The 27,875-nt window shown below is 46.4% G+C and overlaps 1 protein-coding gene across 7 annotated transcripts in view; it reads left to right on the top strand.

Moving 5' to 3' along the window:
• Window positions 1-27,875, top strand: part of LOC119965327 (long-chain-fatty-acid--CoA ligase 6-like) — a 251,026-nt gene that overhangs the window by 215,711 nt on the left and 7,440 nt on the right. For all 7 annotated transcript variants that reach the window (XM_038795940.1, XM_038795944.1, XM_038795939.1 and 4 more), the window contains 4 exons: window positions 482-598; window positions 12,753-12,896; window positions 23,774-23,875; window positions 24,517-24,588. In XM_038795940.1, the coding sequence (XP_038651868.1) occupies window positions 482-598; window positions 12,753-12,896; window positions 23,774-23,875; window positions 24,517-24,588 (435 nt within the window). The remainder of the gene's footprint in view (window positions 1-481; window positions 599-12,752; window positions 12,897-23,773; window positions 23,876-24,516; window positions 24,589-27,875) is intronic.

Here is a 27,875-nt window from a genome sequence, read left to right as displayed (position 1 = left end):
GAAGAACAGCAGCCCATTTTTTCCCATCTCCATTCTCAACCCAAGTTGCAACCTTGACCCCTGCCTTGCTGTGTTGCCACCCTGGTCCACCTCCCCCACTTTTTCTGCCAATCTTGCCTCCATTTTTGCAACCACACTGATCATCGCCCAAAAAACTGGCATGGTGACATTGAATTTCTAGATTCTAGATTTATCCTGAATTCTAGATAGGACCAGGATCCAATTAGTCTGCCTCCCCTGAAATGGAATGGCCTACCTCTTTATCTTTTTCCCCCTCCCCCACCCCATAATACTGTGATGACCCTGTTCTACTTCATCCCAGTGAGGAGACAGATAAGTCACCCTGAGCTGCTTGTGACAATTTCGAGCAAAGCATATGCCAAGTCAAGAGGGCCTAACCTAAAAAGATCAGTCTGAATTTGGAAGCAATGTGAGTTGAAGTTTTTTTTTTACATCATTGCAAATGATCTCTACATTGTAGATCTGTGTAAAAGGACCAAATGTGTTCAAAGGCTACCTCAAAGACACTGAGAAAACAGCTGAAGCACTGGACAAAGACGGTTGGCTGCATACTGGAGACATTGGAAAATGGTTACCTGTAAGTATTTACCATTTAAATATCATTGTGTAGTACAACTGAGAAATAGTTTTCTTTATGGTTAGATTTTAGAAATGGGCGGAATCTTCTGATAATTTGTCAGGAGCATCGGTTTCAGCAAGAAGACCAGCATGTAGCTCTCCAGCTGCACAGCCGAGTTTTCTCTCCAGATCCTCTGGCACTCTGTGCAGCATGGTTCCTGTGTCATCCTCACGGGGCAGGGCCTGATAGAGCCTACAAAGCTGGCTCCACTGAGATCAAGGCGCCATCTTTAAAGGGCACTCCAGTCTGCATTCAAAATACAATCCCCCTGCCCATGGGCAGTACCTGTGCATGTCCCTCTTCCCCAGAGGCTAGACTTATTTTGCACCGCTGGCAGGTTACCCTCAACTGCTTAAATTTTTAAAAACCTATTAGAAACTTTGTTTAATGTATGAATATCAGTGAGGGGAAGCGCTTTAATTAGATTTAAATTTCATTGAAATGATGTTCTCTCACAGCTAGAACTTTGTTACATCACCGGCGAGGGGCGTGAATCCAAAAGAGAAAATGTTGGAAAATCTCAGTAGGTCTGACAGCATCTGTAAGGAGAAAAAAGAGCTAACGGTTCGAATCCAGAGATGACCCTTTGTCAAAGCTGGGGGGCGTGAAAAATCAGATGAGATCTCATCAGCGAGAATCTCATTTTCTGACTCCTGCAACATGTGGGGCCCATGTTGCTGTTTATGCTGGCAGCTAACATGGGTTCAAAATCGCTCCCAATACATTTGATGTTGCCTTTTATAAAACAGCACACAACGTTATTCAAGATTCATATCAAAACATTGTGAACACTAAAATCTATCTGTTTACAGAACGATAGATATTAAAGGGCAGTTACATGATTGTTTGGGACATGGAATTCTATCCAAAGATAATGGACCTGATTCTCCCCAAAAAATGTGGCGGATTGTTCAGGGTGTTTCCCTCCCGCCGGCTCTATCAGCGCGTTTCCCAATGCTATTCAATGACACTTAATCACTTTTTTGGGCCCTGGGGAGTTTCTCACCGGTTTAGCCCATACTTAGAATTTGTTTTAGCACTGGGGAGCACTGGCACCCAGGCAGTGTTCCTGCTGGCTTGGCAGTGCCAGGGTTGCAGTGCCAAGGTGACCATGTTCCAGAGGGAGGGCCAGGGAACCACTCGGCACTTGCCCTGACCTCCCAGGTGTCTCCGGTGGCCCGGGAGACAACCCGGGTGCCGTTCCGCCTGGTCCATATTTGTGTGAACCGGCACTGATTGGCGCCCGACTGCAGCTTCCATGGGAGGCCGGTGAATCAAGGAGGGCCAGTGGATCCCGCGCAGGTATGATGTAAGTAGGTTTATGACCTACTTCCACGAGCGTCATTCATCTCGCCCATTTGGGAAGGGCTCCAACTCCGACGTGTCGCGGGTCTTCGGAGAATCCCGGGAGGCACGGAGCTATCATGAGCAAGCACGCCTCTCCCAGCATTTTCCGGCCGCATTGCGCTCAAGCGAGAGCCCAATGCGGCCAGAGATTCGCGCCCAATGTTTACTGCCCTTGTATTCCACATTGTAAACTTGAATGAAAAGACATTCGATCTACTGAAATTTTGAATCCTATGGCTTAATGGGAATTGGTTTGGTTCATTCTATTTTTGTGAGGAGTAGAAGTGATTTGGTTATTAGAATTCTGCAAAATGGGAAGAAAAAGCATAGGAATGTGGAAACAATTGCATAAATAAACAGCTTGATCTATTTGAACCAACACTTAAGACTATTTGTACAGTCACCTGGAGTTCACCAGCATACTAATTGGAATGAATAAGTCATAGTGTGTTTGTTAACGTGTTTCAGTACTTCCAAAGTTCATTTAAGTGAGGGAATTTAATATTTTGATGAAGTAATCCATTTCTGGGGGGGGGGGGGGGGGGGGCTAGTCTTAACCTTCACACCTGCCAGTTGAGAATTCAGGACATCCAGTTTGGTACATTTATATAAAAAATTTTGGTTGGCTGAAATGGAATCTTGAGTGTTATATTACCAATTCAGTATCCCATTGATTAAATATGGAAACATCAAAAACAGTTCCATTCCGTTGATAAGTTTCTCACAATCCGATTACATTTTTTAAGCTGGCAAATAGCTGGAAGCAACCAATAAAATATCGATTGCTGTTTTTGTTTTTAAAAAATGAAATTGGTTTGGGCCACAGATAAAATAAACAATATTGATAACATTTTAAAAACAAATCCACAAAATAAACATTTCCAGCTAATAAACTTGTTAATCTGTTAGTGATTTTAATTAGTTAAGGGATAAATCTGTGGCCGAAAGACCAAGAGAGTTCTTTGCTCTCAATAGCATCCACCTGAATCAGGGAAACAGGCAAATATGTTGGTTTAACGTCTCCACCAAAGGCTGGCAGTCCAAAATGGAGATAAAAGATGCACAGATATATCATGCCTTTCACAGTCTCAAGATGTCACCTGTGAAATGTAATCACTGTTGTAATGCAGAAAACAACAGTTTACAGACCAGAATCTCCCAATAAACTGTAATGTTGGGATAACTAGATAAGCTGTTCTGGCGATGTTGATTGTGGCAGAAATATTGACCAGAACACTAGCAAGAGCTCTCCTGAAATAGCAATGGGATCTTTTACATCTAACTGAAAAGGCAGCACCTCCCAACACTGCAGCCCTTCTTCTGTACTGCATCAGAAAGTGAGCTCTTTTCAAATTTAAAATATACTTTCTAGGTCCAAGAATAATGTAATTGAACACTAACTATATTACTTAGTAATACATTGTGCAATATATGACAGATGCTGTTACAAAGTAGTGTAGCTTTGACATTGTGAAGGTTCTATGCTCTCACATGCCCATGTATAGGTTGAAAACTGATTTTAGTACATAAGAAATAAGAGCAGGAGTACATGACATGGCCCATCAAGCCTTCTCCTATTCAATAGGATCATGGCTGACATTGGTCAACAAGTCCATTTTCCTGTAATCTTCAGATATCCCTAAATTCCCTAAGACACCAAAAATGTGTCTATCCCAACCGTGAGAGAGATGATATCTTGGGGCTTCAAATGAATCTGTGTAGGTAGAGCTTAAGGAATGAGAAATGGACAGCCACATTGCTAGGTCTTTATTATACACACCCAGGTAGTCAGCGGAAAACTGAGGAGCAAATATGTGCACAATTCGTGGAGGTGTGTAAAAATAATAAAGTGTAATTATATTAGGTGATTTCAACTTTGCAAACAGTAATTGGGATAGTCATAGTGGAATGGATTTCTTAAAATATGTACCGAGAACCGTTTAGGTCAATATGTAGAGGGTCCAAGAAAGGATGGGGCAGTGCTGGACTGAATTCTGGGAAATGAAGCTGGACAGGTGGTTGAGGTGGTGGTGTGGGAGCATTTTAGTGATAGTGACCACAACATGGTACAATTTAAGCTTGTTGGAGAAAGAAGTAGACCAGTTGCAAGTTTTGGATTCGGGGAGAGAGGACCTTAGTGAAATAAGGCAGGATCTGGGCAGGATAGACTGGGAACAGCTTCTTGTGGGGAAATCTACAGAAGAGCAGTGGGAGGTATTCAAAAAGGAAATGGGGAGGGCACAGGCCCAACATGTTCCGCTCTCGGGCAATAAGCAGGAATAACAAGCCCAGAGAACCATGGATGACCAGGGCTATTCAGGATACAATGAGAAGGAAAAGAGGCTTTTAACCAGTATAAGGGGAGCAAATGAGCAAAGGCATCAGTGGAGTTCAGAAAGTGCAGGGTGGAGCTGCAGAAAACCAAGTCAGAGAGCGAAGAGGGGATATAAGAAAGCCCTGGCTGGTAAAAGTAGAGAAAATCCCATGATATTCTGTAATATCTTCATCAGGATAGTGTCCGAGGTACAACCATCTTCAGCTGCTTCATCAATGACCTCCATTCCATCATGAGGTCAGAAGTGGGAATGTTTGCAAATGACTGCACAATATTCAGCACCATTCGCAATTCCTCAGATCTGAAGTAGTCCATGTCCAAACGCAGCAAGACCTGGACAATGTCCAGGCTTGCACTCACCAGTGGCAATGTAACCACATAAGCACTGGTATCGGATGAAACATACAGGGTGTAGTGTTAATGAGGTCAGTCAATAAGAGGGTCATTTAGGAGTCTGGTGACGGTGGGGAAGAAGCTGTTTTTGAGTCTGTTTGTGCGTGTTCTCAGACTTCTGTATCTCCTGCCCAATGGAAGAAGTTGGAAGAGTGAGTAAGCCGGGTGGGAGGGATCTTTGATTATGCTGCCCGCTTTCCCCAGGCAGCGGGAGGTGTAGATGGAGTCAATGGATGGGAGACAGGTTTGTGTGATGGACTGGGCGGTATTCACAACTCTCTGAAGTTTCTTGCGGTCCTGAGCCGAGCAGTTGCCATACCAGGCTGTGATGCAGCCCGATAGGATGCTTTCTATGGTGCATCTGTAAAAGTTGGTAAGGGTTAATGTGGACATGCCGAATTTCCTTAGTTTCCTGAGGAAGTATAGGCGCTGTTGTGCTTTCTTGGTGATAGCATCGACGTGAGTGGACCAGGACAGATTTTTGGAGATGTGCACCCCCTAAGAATTTGAAACTGCTAACCATCTTCACCTCGGCCCCGTTGATGCTGACAGGGGTGTACTTTGCTTCCTGAAGTCAATGACCAGCTCTTTAGTTTTGCCGGCATTGAGGGAGAGATTGTTGTCGTTACATCACTCCACTAGGTTCTCTATCTCCCTCCTGTATTCTGACTCGTCGTTATTCGAGATCCGGCCCACTATGGTCGTATCGTCTGCAAACTTGTAGATGGAATTGGAACCAAGTTTTGCCATGCAGTCGTGTGTGTACAGGGAATACAGTAGGGGGCTAAGTACGCAGCCTTGTGGGGCCCCAGTATTGAGGACTATTGTGGAGGAGGTGATGGTGTTCATTCTTCCTGATTGTGGTCTGTTGGTCAGAAAATCGAGGATCCAGTTGCAGAGTGGAGAGCCAAGTCTTAGGTTTTGGAGCTTTGATATGAGCTTGGCTATGATTATGGTGTTGAAGGCGGAGCTGTAGTCAATAAATAGGAGTGTGATGTAAGAGTCCTTGTTTTCGACATGCTCTAGGGATGAGTGTAGGGTCAGGGAAATGGCATCTGATGTGGACCGGTTGCAATGGTATGCGTAAGAGGTAGGTTTGGAACACTGGGAGAGGGACTACGAGATTCTTGAGCAAATTGACACAGGGAGTGACAAGGTATTGAAGGTGTTGGCATGCTTAAAAGGGAACAGATCTCCAGGTCTGGATGGATTGTGTCCCAGGTTGTAATGGGAGGAGATTGCATTGGCTCTGACACAAATTTTTAATTCCTCTCTGGCCATGGGTAGCTTCCAGAGGACTGGAGAATAGTTGATGTGGTTCCACTATTTAAGAAAGGTTGCAGAGATAAGCCAGGGAACTACAGACCAGTGAGTCTCATGTCAGTGGTAGAAAAAATATTGATCAGAGATAGTCAAGATGGATTTGTCAGCGGGAGGTCATGTCTAACAAATTTTGAGGAGGTGATTGTGTGTATTGATGAGGGTAGTGCAGTTGATGTAGTTTATATGTATTTCAGCAAAGCCTTTGACAAGGTTCCACGTGGGAGACTTATAAGAAGGTATATGAACATGGGATACAGGGTAATTTTATCAGATGGATTTAAGATTGGCTTACTTGTAGAAGGCAGAGAATGATGACAAGAGGCTGCTATAGTGACTGCAAGTCAGTGTCCAGTAGTGTTCCACAGGGATCTGTGCTGGGCCCCATTTATTTTATATTTATATGAACAACATAGATGACTACGTGGGGGGTAGGATCAGTAAGTTTGCAGATGCACATCCAAAGTTTGCACATCCAAAGATGTGCAAGTTAGGTGGATTAGCCATATGAAAATTTCCACTTAGTGTCTTGAGATGTGCAGATTAAGTGGGGCAGATTAGGTTGGGTTAGGGTAGGAGGGGTGAGCCTAGGTAGGATGCTCTTTCAGAGGGTTGGTGCAGACTCGATTGGCCAACTGGCCTATTTCTGCAGAGTAGAGAATCTATGATATGACACAAAGATTGGCTGGATGGTTAACAGTGAAGTTGAGTGTCTTGGGTTACAGTAAGATATAGACAGGATGGGCAGATAGTGGCAGATGGAATTTAACGCTGAAAAGTGAGAGGAGGTACACTTTGGAAGGAATAAATTGACCAGGAAATATTTAATGAACAGCATGACACTTGAGAGGTTCTGAAGAACAAAGGGACTGTGGCCTGTATGTCCATAGATCTCTGAAGGCAGAAAGGCAGATTAATAGGGTGGTGAAAAAGGTATATGGGACACTTGCCTTTATCAATTGAGGCATAAATTACAAAAGCAGAGAGGTCATGTTGGATTTGTATAGAGATTTGGTGAAGCCAGAGCTGGAGTACTGTGTGCAGTTCTGGTCACCCTATTACAGGAAGGATGTGATTGCACTGGAGAGTGTGCAGAGGAGATTCATCAGGATGTTGCCTGGGATGGAACATTAAAGTTCTGAAGAGGCTAGATATGTTTGGGTAGGGGGGGTTCGCTGGAGAAGGGAAGACTTGAGGGGCAACCTGATCAGGGTGTAAAGATTGAGGGGCATAGACAGGGTGGATAGGGAGCATTTGTTCCCCTTAGTTGAAGGGTCAGTCATGAGGGGACACAAGTTCAAGGTGAGGGGCAGGACGTTTAGAGGGGGGACATGAGGAAAAACGTTTTTACCCAAAGGTTGGTGACGGTCTGGAATGCACTGCTTGGGAGGGTGGTCGAGGAGAGTTGCCTCACAACCTTTAAAAAGTACCTGGATGAGCACTTGGCACATCATAACATTTCGGACCAAGTGCTGGCAAATGTGTAGATAGGTCAGATGTTTTTTCATATGTCGGTGCAGACTTGATGGGCCAAAGGGCCTCTACTGCAGAGATTCTGTGAAATGCATTCAACAATGGAGCATCCACAACTTTCTGAGGTAAAACATTCAAGACTTACATCCTTTATCTTGGTCCTAAATAATTGGTCCCTTATCCTGAAACTGAGCCCCCATGTTGTAGATTACTTGATCAATGGACACAATCTCTCTGGGTCAACCCTATAAAGCCCCTTCAGAATCTTGTAGTTTTCAATGAGATTGCTCATTCTTCTGAACTCCAGAGAATATAAACCCAATTTACTCAACTTCTCATCATGGGACAAGCTTCTCATGATGGGACAATCCCTTCATCTCAAAGACCAACTTTTACTGCACCAGCTCCACTGCAACTATATCTTAAATGTGGAGATCAAAACCACGTGCACTACTCGAAAACTCTGACCAGCTGTAGAAAGACTCATTTATTCTTGTCCTGCAATCGCCTTGTAATAAAGACAAAAGTGCCATTTGTCTTATTTTAAATAATTTTATTAAGGCATTTGTACATACATTAAAAACAACCAAATTCAAAGTAAGAACAAACAGGAAATCTCATAAAAAATAAATAACACCCAACTGCCCCACACTGCCTGCCGTTCCCCTCCATCCATCTTGCCTTCCCTTTTTTCTCCCCCGCTTCCTGCTGACATCTCAATTGTCCTTGAAGTTGATTAAATGGTTTTCACCTCTGGGCAAACCCATCCACTGACCCTCTCAAGGCAAATTTATTTTTTTTCCAGCCAAAGGAACTCTGCCAGGTCGCTCACCCACGCCTCTGGCTTCAGTGGCTCCGAGTCCCAAACAAAATCCGTCTCCGGGCTTTCTGAGACAAAGGCCAAGACGTCAGACTCTCTCACCCCCTGGACTCCCTGACACCCTGAATATCGCAACTTCTGGACTCGGGGCCACCTTCACCTTCCGCACCTCAGACATGATGTCCACGAACCCCTTCAGCCGGTACAAATCTATGATTCCCGTAGATTGGTGCCCACACCGGAGTATCTTCCAACCTCAGATGCTGCCGCCATTGTCCCCACATCCTCAGGGCCACCACCACCACAGTGCTCATGGAGTACCTGGCCGGCGAGAATGGCACTGGCGCCATCAACAATGCCCCTAAACTTGTGCCCTTACAAGAGGCTGCCTCCATCCGCTCCCATCACCCATTTCCTAACCATGGCTATATTTGCTGCCCAATAATAATTCCTTGTTTAGCACAGGGCTAAATCGCTGGCTTTTAAAGCAGACCAAGGCAGGCCAGCAGCACGGTTCAATTCCCGTACCAGCCTCCCCGAACAGGCACCGGACTTTGGCAACTAGGGGCTTTTCACAGTAACTACATTTGAAGCCTACTTGTGACGATAAGTGATTTTCATTTCATTTTCATTTAATTTATATTCGGCAAGGCCAGCCCCCGTACCAACAGCACCTTCTTTACCCGTGGAGATTTCCCCTCGTGCAAACCCCAAAATCGAAGCATTAATTTTTCTCCACCAACCGTGCCAAATTCAATTTATGTAGTTTTTCTCAATCCTGCACCACTTGGATGCCCAAATACCTAAAACTTGCCCCCACTACTTTAAACCTTAAACGGCTGCTCGCCCATTCTCCTTTCCTGACCCCTTGTCTTGATTGCGAAGACCTCACTTCCCCATGTTTAACTTGTATCCAAAAAAACAACCAAATTCTTCCAGTGGATCTGCTATATAAAGCAGCAGATCGTCCACATATAGTGAAACCCTGTGCTCCACCTCCCCCCTCCAACTCCTTGATGCTCTTAAGCGCCATTGTCAGTGGCTCAATTGCCAAGGCAAAAAGCAATGGCGAGAGTGGGCATCCCTGCCTTGTCCCACGGTGTAGTCCAAAATACCCCAAATTCACTCGATTCATCCTTGCACTCACCACCAGCGTCTTATACAGCACCTGGACCCAGTCTATAAACCCCTGCCCGAACCGGAACCGTCCCAGCACTTTTCAAAAATACTCACTCCCATTCCACCTGATCGAACGCCTTCTCCGCATCCAAACAGAGTGTCACTTACACATCCTGATCCTCCGGGGACATCATTATCGCGTTTAATAACCGTCTAACATTAGCCAACAGATTCCTCCCCTATCACCCCCAGCACATAGTCCTCAATCCACGAGGCCAAGATCTTTGCCAGCAGCTTGGCATCCAGCAGCGATATTAGGCAGTAGGATCCACACTGCTCCGGGTCCTTATCCTTCTTCGAAATTAAGAAAATCGAAGCATGAGATAACATAGGGAGAAGTTTTCCCTTCTCCCTTGCCTCATTATATTCCCTCCACAGCAGGGGCCCAGATCTCCAGAAAATGTCTCATAAAATCTACCAGGCACCCATCTGGGCCCGAGGTCTTCCCTGCCTGCAACGCCCCCAAACAGTCCATTACTTCCACTAATCCAGTGCGGCACGTAGTCAGAGACCACAATTGCCGGGTACTCCGAGACGGGCACCTCCGCCAGCAGTGTCTTATCCACCGCAAGAAATTCCTTCGACCCCGGCCTCCCAAACCTCCACAGGTCTACCTCCCATGCGCTTCATGAAACCCTTCAACACCTTTGCCATCGCCAACACCATCACCGACCGCGGACTCGACAGGTCCAACCCTGGCTCAATGACCGTATTAAAGTTCCCTCTGGCATCCCAACAATTCTTAAATTTTATCTCCGGGAGCGGTTCTCCAGATCCTCTACCTTCTCCTTTAGCCACTTCTGGGTCTCCTGCATCATCCCGATCTCGGCCGCCAACGAGGTAAGCTGCTCCTCTTACTCCACCACCGCCTCCTCCACTTTCTGGATCACCTGTCTCCGGGTCTCCAACCCTTGCTCCACTCAATTGATTCCCGCTTTTAGCGGGTCTACCACTTTTGCCAGATCCTCCTAAGCCTACCTCCTCTGCTGGCTAACCTTCTCATTCAAGAAGTGTACCAACTTCTCTGTAGACTATTGGGCTGGTAGGGCCAAACCTTTACCCTCCGCCATCTTCCCTTATGTTGCACAAAGAGATTTTTGCTCCAGCAGCTCCTTCCTTCTCTATGCGGACTTCTGATCTGCGAATCCATTCACCGACACCACCTCTATACCTTTTACCACCAAAACATCCGCCCAGCAAACAGGGAACAGGACCGAAAAAAACGCTTTGAGTGGGAGCTGCCAAATGTGTGACCACTTACACTATGGCCGCCACCGGAAGTCGCCATTTCCCTTTTTAATTTCTTGCTGCCACCAGTGTGCTAGATTTTTTTTGGTTTCTTGTACCAGCACACAAGAGTCTCTTTGAACATTAAACACTTAAAAGTTTCTCACCTTTTCAAAATACTTGTTTTTTTAAATTGCCTCAATTTTTAAAATTGAATAACTTGCAAATTCCATCTGTCATCTTGTTGCCCACTTACTTAACCAGTCGACATCTTGGACCCCGTGTCCTCCCCGCAGCTTACCTTTCCGTTTGGTATCATCGGCAAACTTACATACATTACTCTGTCTCTTCATCTAAATTGGGGTTTCCCAAACTTTTGTGGACATGGAAGCCTTTTGCTCTCCCACGAGTGCTGATGGAACATCTGAGAAACATTCCTATTGTGTTGGAGTTAACCCACAAAGTTGTTTTCATGCAGTAGGTACAAGTGTACAAAAACCTAATTTATAGAAGTATTTTCTATTTTTTGTGTACATTTGGTATAATTAAAATGGGCTCTATTAAACAAAGACACTAATCTTCATTCTTAATGGCAGGAGCTCTGCAGTTCCTTTGGTTCAATTGATTAATGGGAGAAATGCTGCTGAATTTTTCCAACACTTGATATTGGGCCAACTGACCCAAGATCACCTCTTTTTCTCTCTCTCTCCATCGAAAAGCAGTGTAACCTTTAGCAACTTTCAATCCTCGCAGGACCATTTCTGATTTCAAAGAATTTTGGAAAATCCTAAATTAGCACATCTACCTGCATCTACAGCTATCTCTTTTAGAACCCGATGGTGTACCAATCAGGTCCTGCGGATTTGTCAGACTTTAATCCCTTAAATTTCTCCAATAGTTTACCTCTGCTGATATTAATGTCCCAAATTTAGCCCTTTGGTTATTGACTCTTTCTGGTATGAAACGTGTGTCTTTTACTATCAATACGGAGGCACAATATTTGTTCAATGGCTCTTGCCATTTCCCTGTTTCCCATGATGATTTCTCCTGTCTCTGCTTCTACAGAACCAATGTTTTACTTTAGTTACTTTCTTTTTATTGTGGCTAGTTTGTCATATTCCATTTCTGCCCTTTTTAATCAACTTTTCAGTGGCCCTTTGCTGGTTTCTAAAACACTCTTAATCCTCAGACTTGCTACTGTTTTTCATTACATTGCAAGCCTCTCCTTTTAATGTAATACTATCCTTAGCTTCTTGAGTGAGTCAGGGTGGGTCTTCCTTGCTGAGTTTTTGTTCTTCAGTGGAATGTATTATGTTGAACATTTTGAATTGTCTCTTTAAATGTTTCCCATTATTCATTTACCTCCATACTGTTTAATCTATTTACGCAATTAACCTTAGCCAGTTCTCCCCTTATAGCTATGTAATTGGTTTTGTTTAGGTTTAAGATTTTTGTTTGTTTTTGGAATTGAATATTGTTTCATGCACTATTTTCCAGTGCATCTTTTACTATGACATTACTAGTTCGCCCTGATATATCATACTAGATCTATGATGGCATTATCCCCAGTCTGTTCCAATACGTCCGGGAAACTGTCACAAAAATTCTATAAACGAATTAATCATTTTTTTGCCAATTTGATTGTCCCAGTCTTTATGAAGATTAAAATCCCCCACAATTATTACATTTCCTTTTGTTAGAGACTTCAATAATTTCTTTAATGTTCCGCCCAAATGTATAACTAATATTAGGGGGGCTATAAGTTACTTCCACCAGTGTTTTCTGACTCTTGCTGTTATGAATTTCCACCAATTCCGATTATAATTCACGGCCTTTGAAGGCCAGATTCGATTTCATCTTATGTCATCCTTTTATTATAAGGGCTACCCCATCTCCTTTTGCCATTATCTGTTTTTGTACATTTTGATACAACAATCCTTTTTTCAGGAATAATATTGTGATTTATAATGCAGTTAATAACTGGGGTTGTGGGATTACTATTTTTTTATTACACACAGAATGGCACTTTGAAAATCATAGACCGAAAGAAACATATATTCAAACTTGCTCAGGGAGAGTATATTGCACCAGAAAAAATTGAGAATATCTATGTACGGAGTGAACCTGTGGCCCAAGTGTACGTACATGGAGATAGTCTGCAGGTGAATATGAATTTTTAATATTTTCAGTAATAAAATTAATTAAAACAATTGTGCCTCAACCTTTGAGTTATTTATCTGTTTACTGTGTCACTTAATTTAAAAGTATGATTTAAACCACTCCCCTCTGGTTATTTGCTTAAATGTTATCTGTTTCCCTCCTTCCCATTTTTTCCTTCTTCCCATTTTTTTTGTATTTTGCTGTATTTTATTGCTGCAACTGATGTGTTGGGAGACATTGAATATGTTGTAATTTCATTATAGTAAAGCAACATTATACTGAGAGCATAACAATTAAGATAGTATCAAACTTGAAGAAAAAGCATGTAATTTAGCTTGCTGACCACAGGGAGGGCGGTGGAGCAGCTGAGAAAGGCGAGGGGGGAGAGAACATGAAGAGAAGGCCAGCAGGATGCTTGCGCAGCTGCTTAGGAAGAGGGAGGCAGCTAGGGAGATGAGGAAAGTAAAGGAGGGAGGTTAGTGATTCAGTCGGGGTGAATAAGGTGTTTAGGGACTTCTATTGCAGGCTGTACAGGTCGGAACCCCTGCGGGGCCGGAGTGGATGAGGCACTTCTTGGAGAGGCTGAATTTCCCAAAGGTGGACGGGGAGCGGGAAGAAGGGCTGGGGGCCCCGATCGGGTTGGAAGAGATAGTGGAGGGTGTGGTGGTATGATTAGCATAGCTGCCTGCCATTGCTGCAGAACACCGGCTTACCATTGGCCCTGGTCGATCATGTGCCTCTCGACCAATTGGTTGAGACCAGTCATGTGATGGCTCCTCGATTGGTCGAGAGGCTGAGTTAACCCCGCCTCCAGAGCGGGGTATAAATACCCAGTACTCCCGGCGGTCGTCCATATACTGTAATCGACCACAGGGCTAACATCTAGCTGATTAAAGCCATACTTTTGTACAGCAACTCGTCTCTCGTTCAATTGATGGTACATCAATTTAATCAGCTAGAATTTTGAAGATGGAGCTCCGGATCAAGCCCGAATGCCTCCGCATCAGCCCGCAAACTCAGAACGCATCGGAAATCTTCAAACATTGGCTGGCGTGTTTCGATGGTTACCTGGCGTCCACAAGCAGCCCCCCCACCATGGCACAGAAGCTTCATATTCTCCATTCCAGCGTGGGCATGGCGGCCTACGCGATGATAGGGGAAGAAAAAGATTACGACGCGGCCATGGATAAGCTGAAAGGACAGTTTCGTAAGCCGGTAAACCGAATGTTCGCCCGACATTTGCTGGCTACCAGACAACAGCTCCCCGGTGAGTCCTTGGACGACTTTTACCAGGCCCTCGCTGTCCTGGGGAGGAATTGCACCTGCCTCCAAGTTTCAGCTACTGAGCACATGGAACTTTTGATTAGAGATGCTTACGTGGTTGGGATGCAGTCTGTCGGTATCCGCCAGCGGATGCTGGAAAAAGACGACCTCAGCCTAACTGAGGCACGGACTCTCTCCACCTCCCTGGAGGTCGCCGACTTAAACGCCCGCGCCTATGTCCCCAGCCGCGCTGCAGCGCCCATGGCATCCTGGCATGCTTCCCCACCGCCATCCGCCGCTCCCGACCCCCCTCAGGCCTGCGCCGCGGGACGCCCCGACAAGTCCGCGGGGCCCCGCTGCTACTTCTGTGGGTTCACCAAACACCCTCGCCCGCGCTGCCCGGCCCACTCCACCCTTTGTAAGAGCTGCGGGAAGAAGGGCCATTTTTCGTCGGTCTGCCAGGCCAAATCGGTCGCTGCTGTGCTGCGCAGCGACCGGGGATCTCCCCCTCCGGGTCTTTCCAGGCCCTTCCAGCGCACCGCGTCAATCTCCGCCCCCGGGCTACTGCGCCCGGCCTGCGCGCCTCTCTGCCCCTGCTCTCAGCTGCTCCGATCGGCCTGCCGGCACCGCTAACCCTGCCCCCAGCAACCACGAGGGTCCCATGGGCGCCGCCATCTTGGGCCCCGGATGCCACGTGCGGGTCCTGGGCGCCGCCATCTTGGGGCACTGACTCCATGTGCGGGTCCTGGGCGCCGCCATCTTGGGGCCCCGACTCCACGTGCGGGTCCTGGGCGCCGCCATCTTGGGGCCCCGACTCCACGTGTGGATCCTGGGCACCGCCATCCTGGACTGGCACACAAGGTCCTGCCAGCACCTACTCGGCCGACGATGGATCTTCTCCACGGCTCGCGGCCATTCAGCTCGACCAGTCACGTCCACGCACGCTCGCCAAAATGACAACGCTAATCCACCTCAACGGCCACGCGACGTGCTGCCTGCTGGACTCCGGGAGCGCGGAAAGCTTCGTACACCCTGACACGGTAAGACGCTGCGCGCTCCCTGTCCACCCTGTAAAACACAAAATCGGGTTAGTCTCAGGTTCGCACTCCGTCCGCATCACCGGGTGCTGCATCGCGGACCTCACGGTCCAAGGGAAGGTTTTAAAAAATTATAAACTCCTTGTCCTCCCCGACCTTTGCGCACCGGCACTCCTAGGACTGGACTTCCAGTGCAACCTGCAGAGCTTGGCCTTCCAATTCGGCGGCCCTATACCCCCCCTCACTGTCTGCAGCCTCACGTCCCTCAAAGTGGACCCCCCCTCCTTGTTTGCTAATCTCACCCCCGATTGCAAACCCATCGCGACCTGGAGCAGACGGTACAGCGCCCAGGACCGGTCCTTCATCAGGTCCGAGGTCCAGAGGTTGCTGAAGGAAGGGGTCATCGATGCCAGCAACCGTCCCTGGCGAGCCCAAGTGCTGGTGGTCTGGACTGGGGAGAAAAACCGGATGGTCATCGACTACAGCCAGACCATCAACCGGTTTACGCAACTGGACGCGTATCCTCTCCCCCATATTTCCGCCATGGTAAACGAGATTGCGAAATACAAAGTCTTCTCCACTGTGGACCTCAAGTCCGCCTATCACCAGCTCCCCATCCGTGCGAGTGACCGCAAGTACACCGCGTTCAAGGCTGATGGGCACCTCTACCACTTCCTCAGGGTTCCATTCGGTGTCACAAATGGGGTCTCGGTCTTCCAACGGGAGATGGACCGAATGGTCGACAAGTACGGATTGCGGGCTACCTTCCTGTACCTCGATAATGTCACCATCTTCGGCCACGACCAGCAGGACCATGACACCAACCTCTGAAAATTCCTCCAAACCGCAAAACTCCTTAACCTAACTTACAATAAGGATAAGTGCGTGTTTAGCACCGACCGTCTAGCCATCCTCGGCTACGTAGTGCGTAACGGTGTGATAGGCCCCGACCCTGAACGCATGCGCCCCCTGATGGAACTCCCCTCTCCCCAATACCCTCAAATCCCTCAAACGCTGCCTGGGTTTCTTCGCTTACTACGCCCAATGGGTTCCCAATTGAAGGCAAGGCCCGTCCCCTCATTCAGTCCACAACCTTCCCGCCGTCGTCAGAGGCCTGCCAGGCCTTTAGCCTCATCAAAGCGGACATCGCAAAGGCCACGATGCACGCCATCGACGAGTCCCTCCCCTTCCAGGTCGAGAGCGACGCATCAGAAGTAGCTCTGGCGGCCACCCTGAACCAAGTGGGCAGACCCGTGGCCTTCTTCTCCAGAACCCTCCAGTCTTCCGAACTCCGCCACTCCTCAGTGGAAAAGGAAGCCCAGGCCATAGTCGAAGCTGTGTGACATTGGAGGCACTATTTGGCCGGCAGGAAATTTACCCTCCTCACAGACCAAGTGGCCTTCATGTTCGATAATGCACAAAGGGGCAAGATTAAGAACGACAAGATCTTACGGTGGCGGATCAAGTTGTCCACGTACAACTACGATGTCTTGTATCGTCCTGGGAAGCTCAATGAGCCTCCTGATGCCCTATCTCGCGGTACCTGCGTCAGCGCGCAGATAGACCGCCTCCGCTCCCTCCACGCGGACCTATGCCATCCAGGGGTGACCCGTTTCTACCATTTCATAAAGGCCAGCAACCTGCCCTTCTCTAGCGAGGAAGTCAGGACAGTAACCCGTGACTGCCACACCTGCGCAGAGTGCAAACCGCACTTCTACCGCCCCGAGCGCGCGCATCTGATCAAAGCATCTCGCCCCTTCAAAAGTCTCAGCATTGACTTCAAGGGGCCCCTTCCCTCTAGCAACCGCAACATTTACTTCCTGACGGTAATCGATGAATACTCTCACTTCCCCTTCGCCATTCCCTGCCCCGACATGACCACATCGACCATCATTAAGGCCCTCCTCTCCATCTTCTCCCTGTTCGGCTACCCCGCGTACATACGTAGCGATCGGGAGTCCTCATTTTATGAGCGACGAGCTGCGTCAATTCCTGCTCAACAGGGGCATTGCCTCTAGCAGGACGACCAGCTATAACCCTCGGGGTAACGGACAGGTCGAGCTGGAGAATGGTACCATCTGGAAGACCATACTACTGGCCCTCCGGTCCAGAGATCTCCCGATTTCCTGATGGCAAGAGGTTATCCCCGATGCCCTACATTCTATCATCTCACTCCTCTGTACCACAACAAATCAGACACCTCATGAACGTCTTCTTGTTTTCCCCAGGAAGTCGTCCTCCGGATTGCCTCTCCCAACGTGGCTGGCCGCCCCCGGACCCATCTTGCTCTGGAAGCATGTGCGGGTGCACAAGTCCTACCCGTTGGTGGAACAAGTCCAGTTACTCCACGCTAACCCGCAGTATGCGTACGTGGAGTACCCCGACGGTCGGCAGGACACGGTCCCCCTCCGGGACCTGGCACCCGCCGGCGTGCGGCTCTCACTACTACTCATACCACCAGTTCTCTCTTTTTTCCCCCCCCCCCAGCTCTCGTTGACACCCACCCCCCCGGGCTTCTTTCTCCGCAAGGGGTGAATGTGGTGGTATGATTAGCATAGCTGCCTACCATTGGTGCAGAACACCGGCTTACCATTGGCCCTGATCGATCATGTGCCTCTCGACCGATTGGATGAGACCAGTCTTGTGACGGCTCCCCGATTGGTCGAGAGGCTGAGTTAACCCCACCTCCAGGGCGGGGTATAAATACCCAGTACTCCCGGCGGTCGTCTATATACTGTAATCGACCGCAGGGCTAACATCTAGCTGATTAAAGCCATACTTTTGTACAGCAACTCGTCTCGCGTTCAATTGATGGTACAACAGAGGGTCTGAAGGCCATGAGTCGGTTAAAGCCCCGGGGCCGGGCGGGTACCCAGTGGAGTTCTATAAAATGTTCACTGGGATATTGGGGTCGGTGTTGATGAGGATCTTCAATGAGGCAAGGGAAAGAGGGGTGCTGCCCCCTACGATGTCACAGGCAATGATTTCACTGATTCTTAAGTGGGACAAGAACCCAGAGCTGTGTGGGTCCTACAAGCCGATTTCCCTGTTAAATGTGGATGCCAAGTTGCTGGCCAAAATCTTGTCCTCCAGGATTGAGGATTGTGTTCCAGATGTTATTGGGGAGGCCCAGACGGGGTTTGTTAAGGGCAGGCAGTTGGTGGCCAATGTAAGAAGGCTGTTAAATGTGATCATGATTCCCCCGGAAGGTAGGGAGGTGGAGGTAGTGATCGCAATGGATGCAGAAAAGGCTTTTGATCCGGTAGAATGGGTCTATCTGTGGGAGGTACTGGGACGGTTCGGATTCGGGCGGGGCTTTATCGACTGGGTCAGGTTGCTGTATCAGGCTCCTGTGGCAAGTTTACGGATGAATAGGACAACATCAGACTATTTTAGACTGCACTGGGGGAAGAGACAGGGATGCCCCCTTCCCCCACTGTTGTATGCGCTGGCTTTGGGCCATTGGCAATTGCTCTGAGAGCCTCGAGGGGCTGGAGAGGACTAGTACCGGGGGTGGTGGGGGGGGGTGCTGGAGCACAGGGTTTTGCTCTATGCCGCTGACATGCTTCTGTATGTTCCTAATAGAGGGGATGGAAGAAATCATGAGGGGTCTTGGAGAATTTGGCTGGTTTTCGGAGTTTAAGCTTAATATGGAAAAGAGTGAGATGTTTGTGGTCCAGGCGAGAGGACAGGAGAGGGACTGGGAGAGCTGCTTTTTAGGTTAGTAAAGGCAAGTTTTAGGTACCTAGGCATGCAAGTGGTGTGGGAATGGGACTAGCTGCATAAATTGAATCTGGCCCGGCTCGTAGACCAAATGAAGCACTATTTCGGAGATGGAACGCCTTCCGTTGTCTCTGGCTGGGAGGGTGCAAACGGTGAAGATGACTGTCCTCCCGAGATTCCTGTTTGTATTTCAGTGTCTCCCCATTTTTATTCTGCGGTCCTTTTTTAAGCGAGTCAACAGAGTGATCACTGGCTTCGTCTGGGCGGGCAAGACCCCGTGAGTAAGGAAGGTAATACTTGAGCGGAGTAGGGGAGAGGGCGAGCTGGCATTGCCAAATTTTAGCAACTATTACTTGGTGGCTAATATAGCCATGATCAGGAAGTGGGTGGTGGGGGAGGGGTCGGCATGGGTGTGCATGGAGGAGGCTTCATGTAAAGGCACCAGTTTGGGGGCATTGGTAACTGCGCCTCCGCCGTTCCCGCCGGCACGGTACTCCACCAGTCCAGTGGTGGTGGCCTTGAGAGTCTGGGGCCAGTGGAGGCGGCATGTGGGAGCATTGGTTTGGGCCCCAATCTGTGATAATCACCAGTTTGCCCCGGGGAGTATGGACGGGGGGGTTCCGGTTATGACGGAGAGCGGGGATTGAGAAGATGGGGGATATGTTCATTGAGGGGAGCTTTCAGAGTATGAGGGCGTTGGAGGAAAAGTTTGGGTTGGCGAGGGGAAACAAATTTGGGTATCTGCAGGTGCGGGACTTCCTTCGTAAACAGGTGTCAACCTTCACACACTCCAACCGCTAAGGGGGATTCAGGACAGGGTAGTTTCCAGAGGGTGGGTAGGAGAAAGGAGCGTCTCGGACATTTATAAGGAGATTATGGGGTCGGAGGAGATGCAGACCGAGGAGCTGAAGTGCAAGTGGGAGGAGGAGCTGGGAAGTGAGATAGAGGATGGTCTATGGGCAGACGCGTTGAGTAGAGTCAACACGTCCGCAACATGTGCCAGGCTCAGCCTGATACAATTTAAGGTTGTTCAATGGGCTCATATGACAGTGGCCCGGATGAGTAGATTCTTTGGGGTTGAGGACAGGTGCGCAAAATGTGCGGGAGGACCAGCGAACCATGTTTTGGACAGGTCCAAAGCTTAGGGGATTTTGGCAGGGGTTTATGGACGTCATGTCCACGGTGTTAAAAACAAGGGTAGCGCTGAGTCCAGAGGTGGTGATTTTCGGGGTGTCAGAAGACCCAGGAATCCAGGTGGAGAAAGAGGAAGACGTTCTGGCCTTTGCTTCCCTGGTAGCCCGGAGACGGATACTATTAGCATGGAGGGACTCAAAGCCCCTAAAGTTGGAGACCTGGCTATCGGACATGGCTAGCTTTCTCTGTTTGGAGAAAATCACTGTATTGAATCACTGAGATGGTCGCTGTTAAGGTTCACCCAGAGGTGGCAACCATTCACCGACTTCTTTGCGGGAAATTAATCGGCAGCAGGGGGGGGGAACTAGTTTAGATTAGAGTAGGGGGTCAATAAGGGTGGGACCTTTACAAGAGGTAAATGGCTTTTGCACTATGTTTATGGTTTTGTGTATATTGTTTATTTTTTGTTGTTTCTATACTGAAAATACCTCAATAAAATGTTTATTAAAAATTAAGGAAAGCTAGTCAAATGTTATTGTTTATTAAGGGAAATTGAGTACAAAAGTAGGGAGGCTAAGCTTCAGTTGTACAGAGCATTGGTGGAATCACATCTGGAGTATTGTGTACAGTATTGGTCTCCTTATTTAAGGAAACAGTTCAGAGAAGGTTTACTTCAACTAATATCTGGAATGGCAGGATTGTCTGAAGAGGAAACGTTGGGTAAACTTGGCTTGTATCCACTGGAGTTTAGAAGAGTAAGAGGCAACTTAATGTAAACACAAGATCCTGAGGGGTCTTTACAAGGTAAATGTAGAAGGAATGTTTCTTCTCTTGGCCAAATTTAGAACTATTTAAACATAAATAGGCAGATGAGGAGAACTTTTCCCTGGGGGTTGAGTCTTTGGAACTTTCCTTCTCGAAAGGCGTTGAGGCATTGTCTTTGAATATTTTTAATACTGAGCTACATAGATTCTTGATAATGAAGGAAGTGAAAGGTTATCGAGGTCAGGTGAGAACGTGGAGTTGATGTTACAATTAGATCAACCATTGTCTTATTAAATGGCGGAGCAAGTTCCAGTGGTCTATTTATTTTGTCCATATGTAAGAACATTAAAAAATAAGAACGAGGACCAGGAGAAGACCATTCAGCTCCTCGAGCCTGCACAACCATTCAATATAAGCATGGCTGATCTCCCCTCGGCCTTAACGCCACCTTTCTGCCAGGCACCCCATAAACCCTTCATCCCGCTAATAAATTAAAACCCTATCTATCTCCGATTTGTTTAGCACTCATGCGTCCATTACTCTCTGGGGTGGAGGATTCCTCCGATTCATGACTCTTGAAAGAAATAATTCCTCCTCATTTCTGTTTTAAAACTGCCATCCATTAGTTTAAAACTATGGCCTCTTGTTCTAGAATACCCAACATGGGAAACATCTGCTTTACAACTAACCTGTCAATCCCCTTTAGCATCTTATACCTAAATTAGATCTCCTCTCATTCTTCTAAACTCCAGCGAGTACAGGCCTAAACCGCTCAATCTCTCCAGAAGACAAGTCCTCCATCCCTGGAATCAATCCAGTGAACCTTTACTGAACTGCCTCTAATGCATTTACATCCTCCCTCAGATAGGGGCACCAAAACTGTGCCCCTATTTGTTAAATAGGGGTTATTGTATTTTGTTGGAAATCCCATGTATAATTTTTGCTTGTTTTGCGTTTTATTCCTTTTTCTGTTTGGAGTGTTTTGTTGAAAATCGTTGAAAATTTGAATAAACATTTTTTTTTTTAAAAACCCATCCCCTACAGGTTCCACTCCAAGGCATGCACTGTCCGAACATGTCTGAGATCCAGTATTGGAGGAGCAGAAATTTCCTCTTTAAATATTGAGAAGACTAAACCCTTCCGTCCCCTCTGCACATTGGGAGCACACCGTACTCCCAATGCAGTCTCCCCAATGTCCGATACAGTTACAACAGCACTCACTAGTTTCACACTGTATTCCATTTGCAATAAATGCCAAAATTCCATTTGCCTTCCTTATAATTATACATATATTCGTATGAACTGTGATGGGCAGCTAATGGCGACAATGACGTATGGAGGGATGAAAGAGAAAATGAGAAATTAATTTGAAAGCTACCCACAAAAATGTCACCCACTTTCCAGAAATTATGGGGTAACTTTAGCAAATTCCTTGAAGTGTCAGGGTAATGTGTATGTTTCAGGAAAGAGAGAATTAGGGGGATAAAAAATAGTAATAATGTGACCTTTGTGCTTCACGAGGTGAGAATCGGTATTTTTAAGAATGAAATAGCGTTTTTCAACCATCCGTATGTTGTATTGCCTTACTGCTGTGCTTTAAATAGAGCTGACTTACCCCCAAAATTCAAGTTTGTATTCAAACTATTTCTAACAATCCTCCTTAGTGCAAACAAAAGCATTTTAGATAAAATGGATCACATGGTGTGGTTTGAAGGATTTATTTGATACACATTTTGCATTTTTATTGTGTAGCCACAAATGTCAGTGTTACATTTTATTTTGGATTTCTTCAGTTATTTGATGAATGTAGGAATTTCAGATATATTGTATTATATTTATTTGGTGCAGTAAGGGTTAAAAGCCTGAGTAATATGTGACTGCTGCAGTCATGTTTTAAAATAATCCAGGGATTTGAAAGGTTTTGACAGCCAGAGGTGCAATTAAAGCATTATAAAAGCCTGGGCTAATGGAATTTTGTTTGGATTTAGAGTGTTCCCTATGGAGTATGTAATTAGATGCATTGTGTTCAATTGGTAAGATTATGCAACTAATGGGAGGAGCTAGAGTACCAGGCATTTTGCAGAAAAGCAGTTTGGTTTTAGATTAGGTGTGAGCAGAAGTCCAGCATTTGCTCTTAATACAGTTCAGTTAAAGTTATGTCTGTAGACAGATAAGTATTTGAGCTGAAACAACTGAGAAGCAACTTCTGAAGAAATACAGCCAAAGTTTCTGCATTGTTCTGACAGGATTCAGGTCTATCTCTTAAAACCGTCTCAAAGGACATCTCTTAAGCAAGTATGCCTGGGTCTGCTAAGCATACTTAAAAGTGAATTGGGAGCTCAGCTGGTTTTGTTGTGAGTGAGAATAATAGAGCAATTTGGGGTTATTGTGTCACTGCATTGATTAATGTTGTTTAAGGGGTAATTGTAAACTATTTTCTTGTGATGTTAAAGATATTTTAATACTGTGTAAGTAATAACGTTTGTTTTAATACACCATATCCCTGTTCCGCGTGAAATCACTCCTGGAGCTAAGTATCTTTTCCTCAGTCGTACAAAATTAAGAAGCCTGACAACCACCAGGTTAACGTCCAACAGGTTTATTTGGAATCACTAGCTTTCAGAGCGCAGCTCCTTCATAGGTGAGTGATGAAGAATGATCGGCCTGACCTGATGAAGGAGCTGCGCTCCGAAAGCTAGTGATTCCAAATAAACCTGTTGGACTTTAACCTGGTGTTGGAAGGCTTCTTACTGTGCCCATCCAGTCGAACAGTGGCATCTCCACATGATGTACAAAATTGAAATATTGAGGTTTCTGGCCAGTGTGCTTGGCACATTTGGGGTCTGGTTCAGGATTGTAATTGTAACAACAGGAAGGTTGGTGAATATTTGAATTTTAATGTTTAGAACTAAATTACAAGTTTTTATTCTGTGTAACATTTCTCTGTCTTGGTACAGTCCTTCTTGGTAGGTATTGTTGTACCAGATCCAGAAGCAACAGAAGCCTGGGCAAGAAAAAGGGGTTTTGAGAGTTCATATGCAGAACTATGTAAATCAGAGGTATGTTTTTTAAAATATATCTAGACCATATATGTTTGACCTGGATATGACAGAATAGTCAACACAATTTTACAGGAGTCTGTATACAGGATTTGTTCCTTGATGCATTGTGTTAATAGGATGGCCTCTGGTGGTAGGAAAGAGGTTCTGCATGATTTCAACTTGTTCAATCAATATCCTGGTTAATCCACCTTCCCATTTGGGGTGCGTTTTAGTTTCTGCTTTGGAAGCCAATAAACGGACAGTAATGCTGACATCCAGGCACAGTAAATGGTGCGGAGCTGCATGGAGGTGGGAACACAGAAGTGTTTTATCCCAAGAAATTCTCATCCCTACCATAAAATTGGTGACAAGAGAAACTAGGTCAACAGGCTCTGCTGTTATATTCTTGACATATATGAGTTAATCAAAATAGATGCCACACTACAAAAATAGTGAATTATTTTACACATGCAAAGCTGGTATTCCAGTAATATCTGAACTACTATTAATCTTTGATATGTATTTATTCAAATAAATTGATTTTGTGTAACTTTGTTGTTGATGTATTCTCTATGCAAGAGTTAATATTTCTCCAATCAGGTAAAGTGATTCGTGTTAGGGCTGTGTATTGCTTAATAGAATGTATTGTTTGAATTTAGGGTTACAAAAAAGCTATTATGGAGGACTTGGTGAAACTGGGGCAACAGGCTGGCCTTTATTCATTTGAACAAGTAAGTAAATATAAGCTGAAAATCTTCTCTTATTGACCATGATGGGGGAAATTTAAGATGTAAAATATGAAAAGATAGTTTTGAGTTTGCAATATTTCCTTTAAATTTTTGCTATGTTTGCATGGAACTGTATCTGGTAGCTGGAAACAAGGAAAATACAATGAGGGAAACAACAAATGGAGAAATGACAGCAAGAATAAAGATACATTTTTGTCACCATTAAGGGTCATTAAAATTTTTATCCTTCATAAATTACATTTTTCAGGTTATTAGATTGGTTAAAAACCAATTTGTGAAATAAAACTCAATTTTCCTTATTCTACCTGCTCTTTACTCCATGCAGGTTTCTAGGCAAGTTCAGAAAAAAAGAAGAAAAATTATAACTTCTAACTTCAAAATATTAGGCTTTTGGATCGTCAGATGGGCATGGTGGGCTGGCTATACTGGCAAGTGTTATGGGCCATGTACACCCCAAAGTGTATCATGGTGTTCACCTGACCCACAACTTTTAATAGATTGTGGTATGGGGAGCACACGGCCCACTCTACAGGTTTGGTACAGCTGAAATGAAAAAGTATTTTTTTAAAAGCAAAACAATGTTTATTCTATGAACTCAAGTTGACATTTTTAAAACATACAGTGAACATCTTAGCAACCATCAATTCAAATACAACCCTCAAAGAATACAACACAAAGTAATGCTTAAGCTGTCCTTTTAATGTCCAGAAAATTTACAAAAAACCTTTAAACAGAAGCACATCAGGTTAAAGTCACTACTAAGAGCAGTCATTAGTTTTCAATCACCAAAGGATCGATTTACAGTCTTTAGAATATATAGAGAGAGGGATACTCATACACCTTCTGGCTGTGACTGCAGCTATCCAGCTCTGAAAACTAAACTAAAACACACCTGCAGCAAACAGCCTAAAACAAAAGTAAAAAGCTGACAGACAGCCCAGCTCCACCCACACTCTGACATCACTGATGAACACCATTTCTTAAAGGTACATTTCTTAAACACCCATTTCTTAAAGGTACTCTCACACGACGCAAGTAATTAAGTAGATTCATTCATTTAACAATTATTTAAATGTTTTTAAAGTTGTAATCATTGTGCGAAACATATATATATTTAATTTCTTCATTTATCTGACAAGGGCACTCTGTAAATAGAGACATAAAGACTTTCATATAACATTAGAATTTATTTTTTACAAATACATGTGGAAAACACTAAATGCACTCCAATCCCTGGCTCATGGTGTATCCAGCAAGTTATAGGAGTGATATTTGGTTTCAGTCTGTGAATTTGGGCGGGACCAAGGGAGGGGTTAGTATGGTGATGGTGGTACTTCCTTGTTTGACTTTGGGGGAGGGTTTGGTGGCCAACATGGGAAGGCCTTTGGCCTGTACTTTCAGTTTTTATTTTGTAGCCCCTGGCAGTGGAAATGGCTGATTCCAGGAAGAGGAGGGGGTGGATCCCCAATTTGATTGGCCAACTAGAACATAAGGGGGATGGGTGGCCCAGTGAAGAGGTAGAGTTTTTGCTCCTAAGGAATCTAAATGCTGATGTGATTTACAGGAGACTCACTTGCGGTAAGAAATCAGACGAGATTGCGGAGGGGTGATTGGGACAGATATTAGACCTACTTGGAACTATGATGTTGTTGCCATTACAGAGACCTGGTTGAGGGAAGGACAGGATTGACAGCTAAACGTTCCAGGTTTTAGATGTTTCAGGCGGGATAGAGGGGGATGTAAAAGGGGTGGCGGAGTTGCACTACTGGTGAGGGAGAATATCACAGCTGTACTACGGGAGGACGCCTCAGAGGGAAGCGAGGCTATATGGGTAGAGATCACAGGCAGGATTCTCCGACCCTCAGCCGGGTCGGGGAATCACCGGGGATCGCGTGAATTCCGCCCCCGCCGAATTCTCCAGTGCCGGAGAATTCGGCGGGGGCCGCTCGCAGCGGTCCCACCCACCCCGACGATTTTCCGACCTGCGATGGGCCGAAGTCCCGCTGTTTCTTTGCCAGCCCCGCCGGTGTAGATTAGACGAGGTCCCTTACCAACAGGACCTGGCGGCACAGGCGGGCTCCGGGGCCCTGGGGGGGGGCGTGGGGCAATCTGGCCCCAGGTGGTGCCCCCACGGTGACCTGGCTTGCGATTGGGGCCCACCGATCTGCGGGTGGGCCTGTGCCATAGGGCACTCTTTTCCTACGCGTTGGTCGTGTCAGCCTCCGCAATGGCCACGCGTAGGTGAACCACCCCCTGCGCTTGCGTAGGGATGACGTCAGCAACCGCTGACGCTCCCGTGCATGAGTGGACTTGCGCCAGCCGGCGGAGTCACTTAGGCCCCGGGTGGCGTGGCGCCAAAGGCCTTCCATTCCAGCCGGCGGGGCGCAAACCACTCCAGTGCCGGCCTAGCCCCGGTAGGTGCGGAGAATTCCTCACCTTTGGGGTGGGCTGACGCCGGAGTGGTTCATGCCACTCCATCCCGCCGGGACCCCCCGCGCCGTACCGGAGAATCCCGCTCCAGGAATAAGGGTGCAGTCACAATGTTGGGGGTTTACTACAGGCCTCCCAAAAGCCAGCGGGAGATAGAGGAGCAGATAGGTAGACAGATTTTGGAAAAGAATAAAAATAATAAGGTTGTTGTGATGGGAGACTTCAACTTCCCCAATATTGACTGGGACTCACTTAGTGCTAGGGGCTTAGACGGGGCAGAGTTTGTAAGGAGCATCCAGGAGGGCTTCTTAAAACAATATGTAGACAGTCCAACTAGGTACTGAACCTGGTATTGGGGAATGAGCCCGGCCAGGTGGTAAACATTTCAGTAGGGGAGCAATTCGGGAACAGTGACCACAATTCAGTAAGTTTTAAGGTGCTGGTGGACAAGGATAAGAGTGGCCCGAGCGTGAATGTGCTAAATTGGGGGAAGGCTAATTATAACAATATTAGGTGGGAGCTGAAGAACCTAGATTGGGGGCGGATGTTTAAGGTAAATCAACATCTGACATGTGGGAGGCTTTCAAATGTCAGGTTGAAAGGAATTCAGGACCGGCATGTTCCTGTGCGGAAGGATAAATACGACAAATTTTGGGAACCTTGGATAACGAGAGATATTGTAGGCCTTGTCAAAAAGAAAAAGGAGGCAATTGTCAGGGCTAGAAGGCTGGGAACAGACGAAGCCTGTGTGGAATATAAGGAAAGTAGGAAGGAACGTAAGCAAGGAGTCAGGAGGGCTAGAAGGGGTCACAAAAAGCCTTTGGCAAATAAGGTTAAGG

This window comes from Scyliorhinus canicula, chromosome 4 (assembly GCF_902713615.1).
Source record: "Scyliorhinus canicula chromosome 4, sScyCan1.1, whole genome shotgun sequence".
Classification (NCBI taxonomy): domain Eukaryota; kingdom Metazoa; phylum Chordata; class Chondrichthyes; order Carcharhiniformes; family Scyliorhinidae; genus Scyliorhinus; species Scyliorhinus canicula.
Note: the sequence above shows the minus strand (reverse complement) of the source record. Positions and strands in the feature narration are given on the sequence as shown.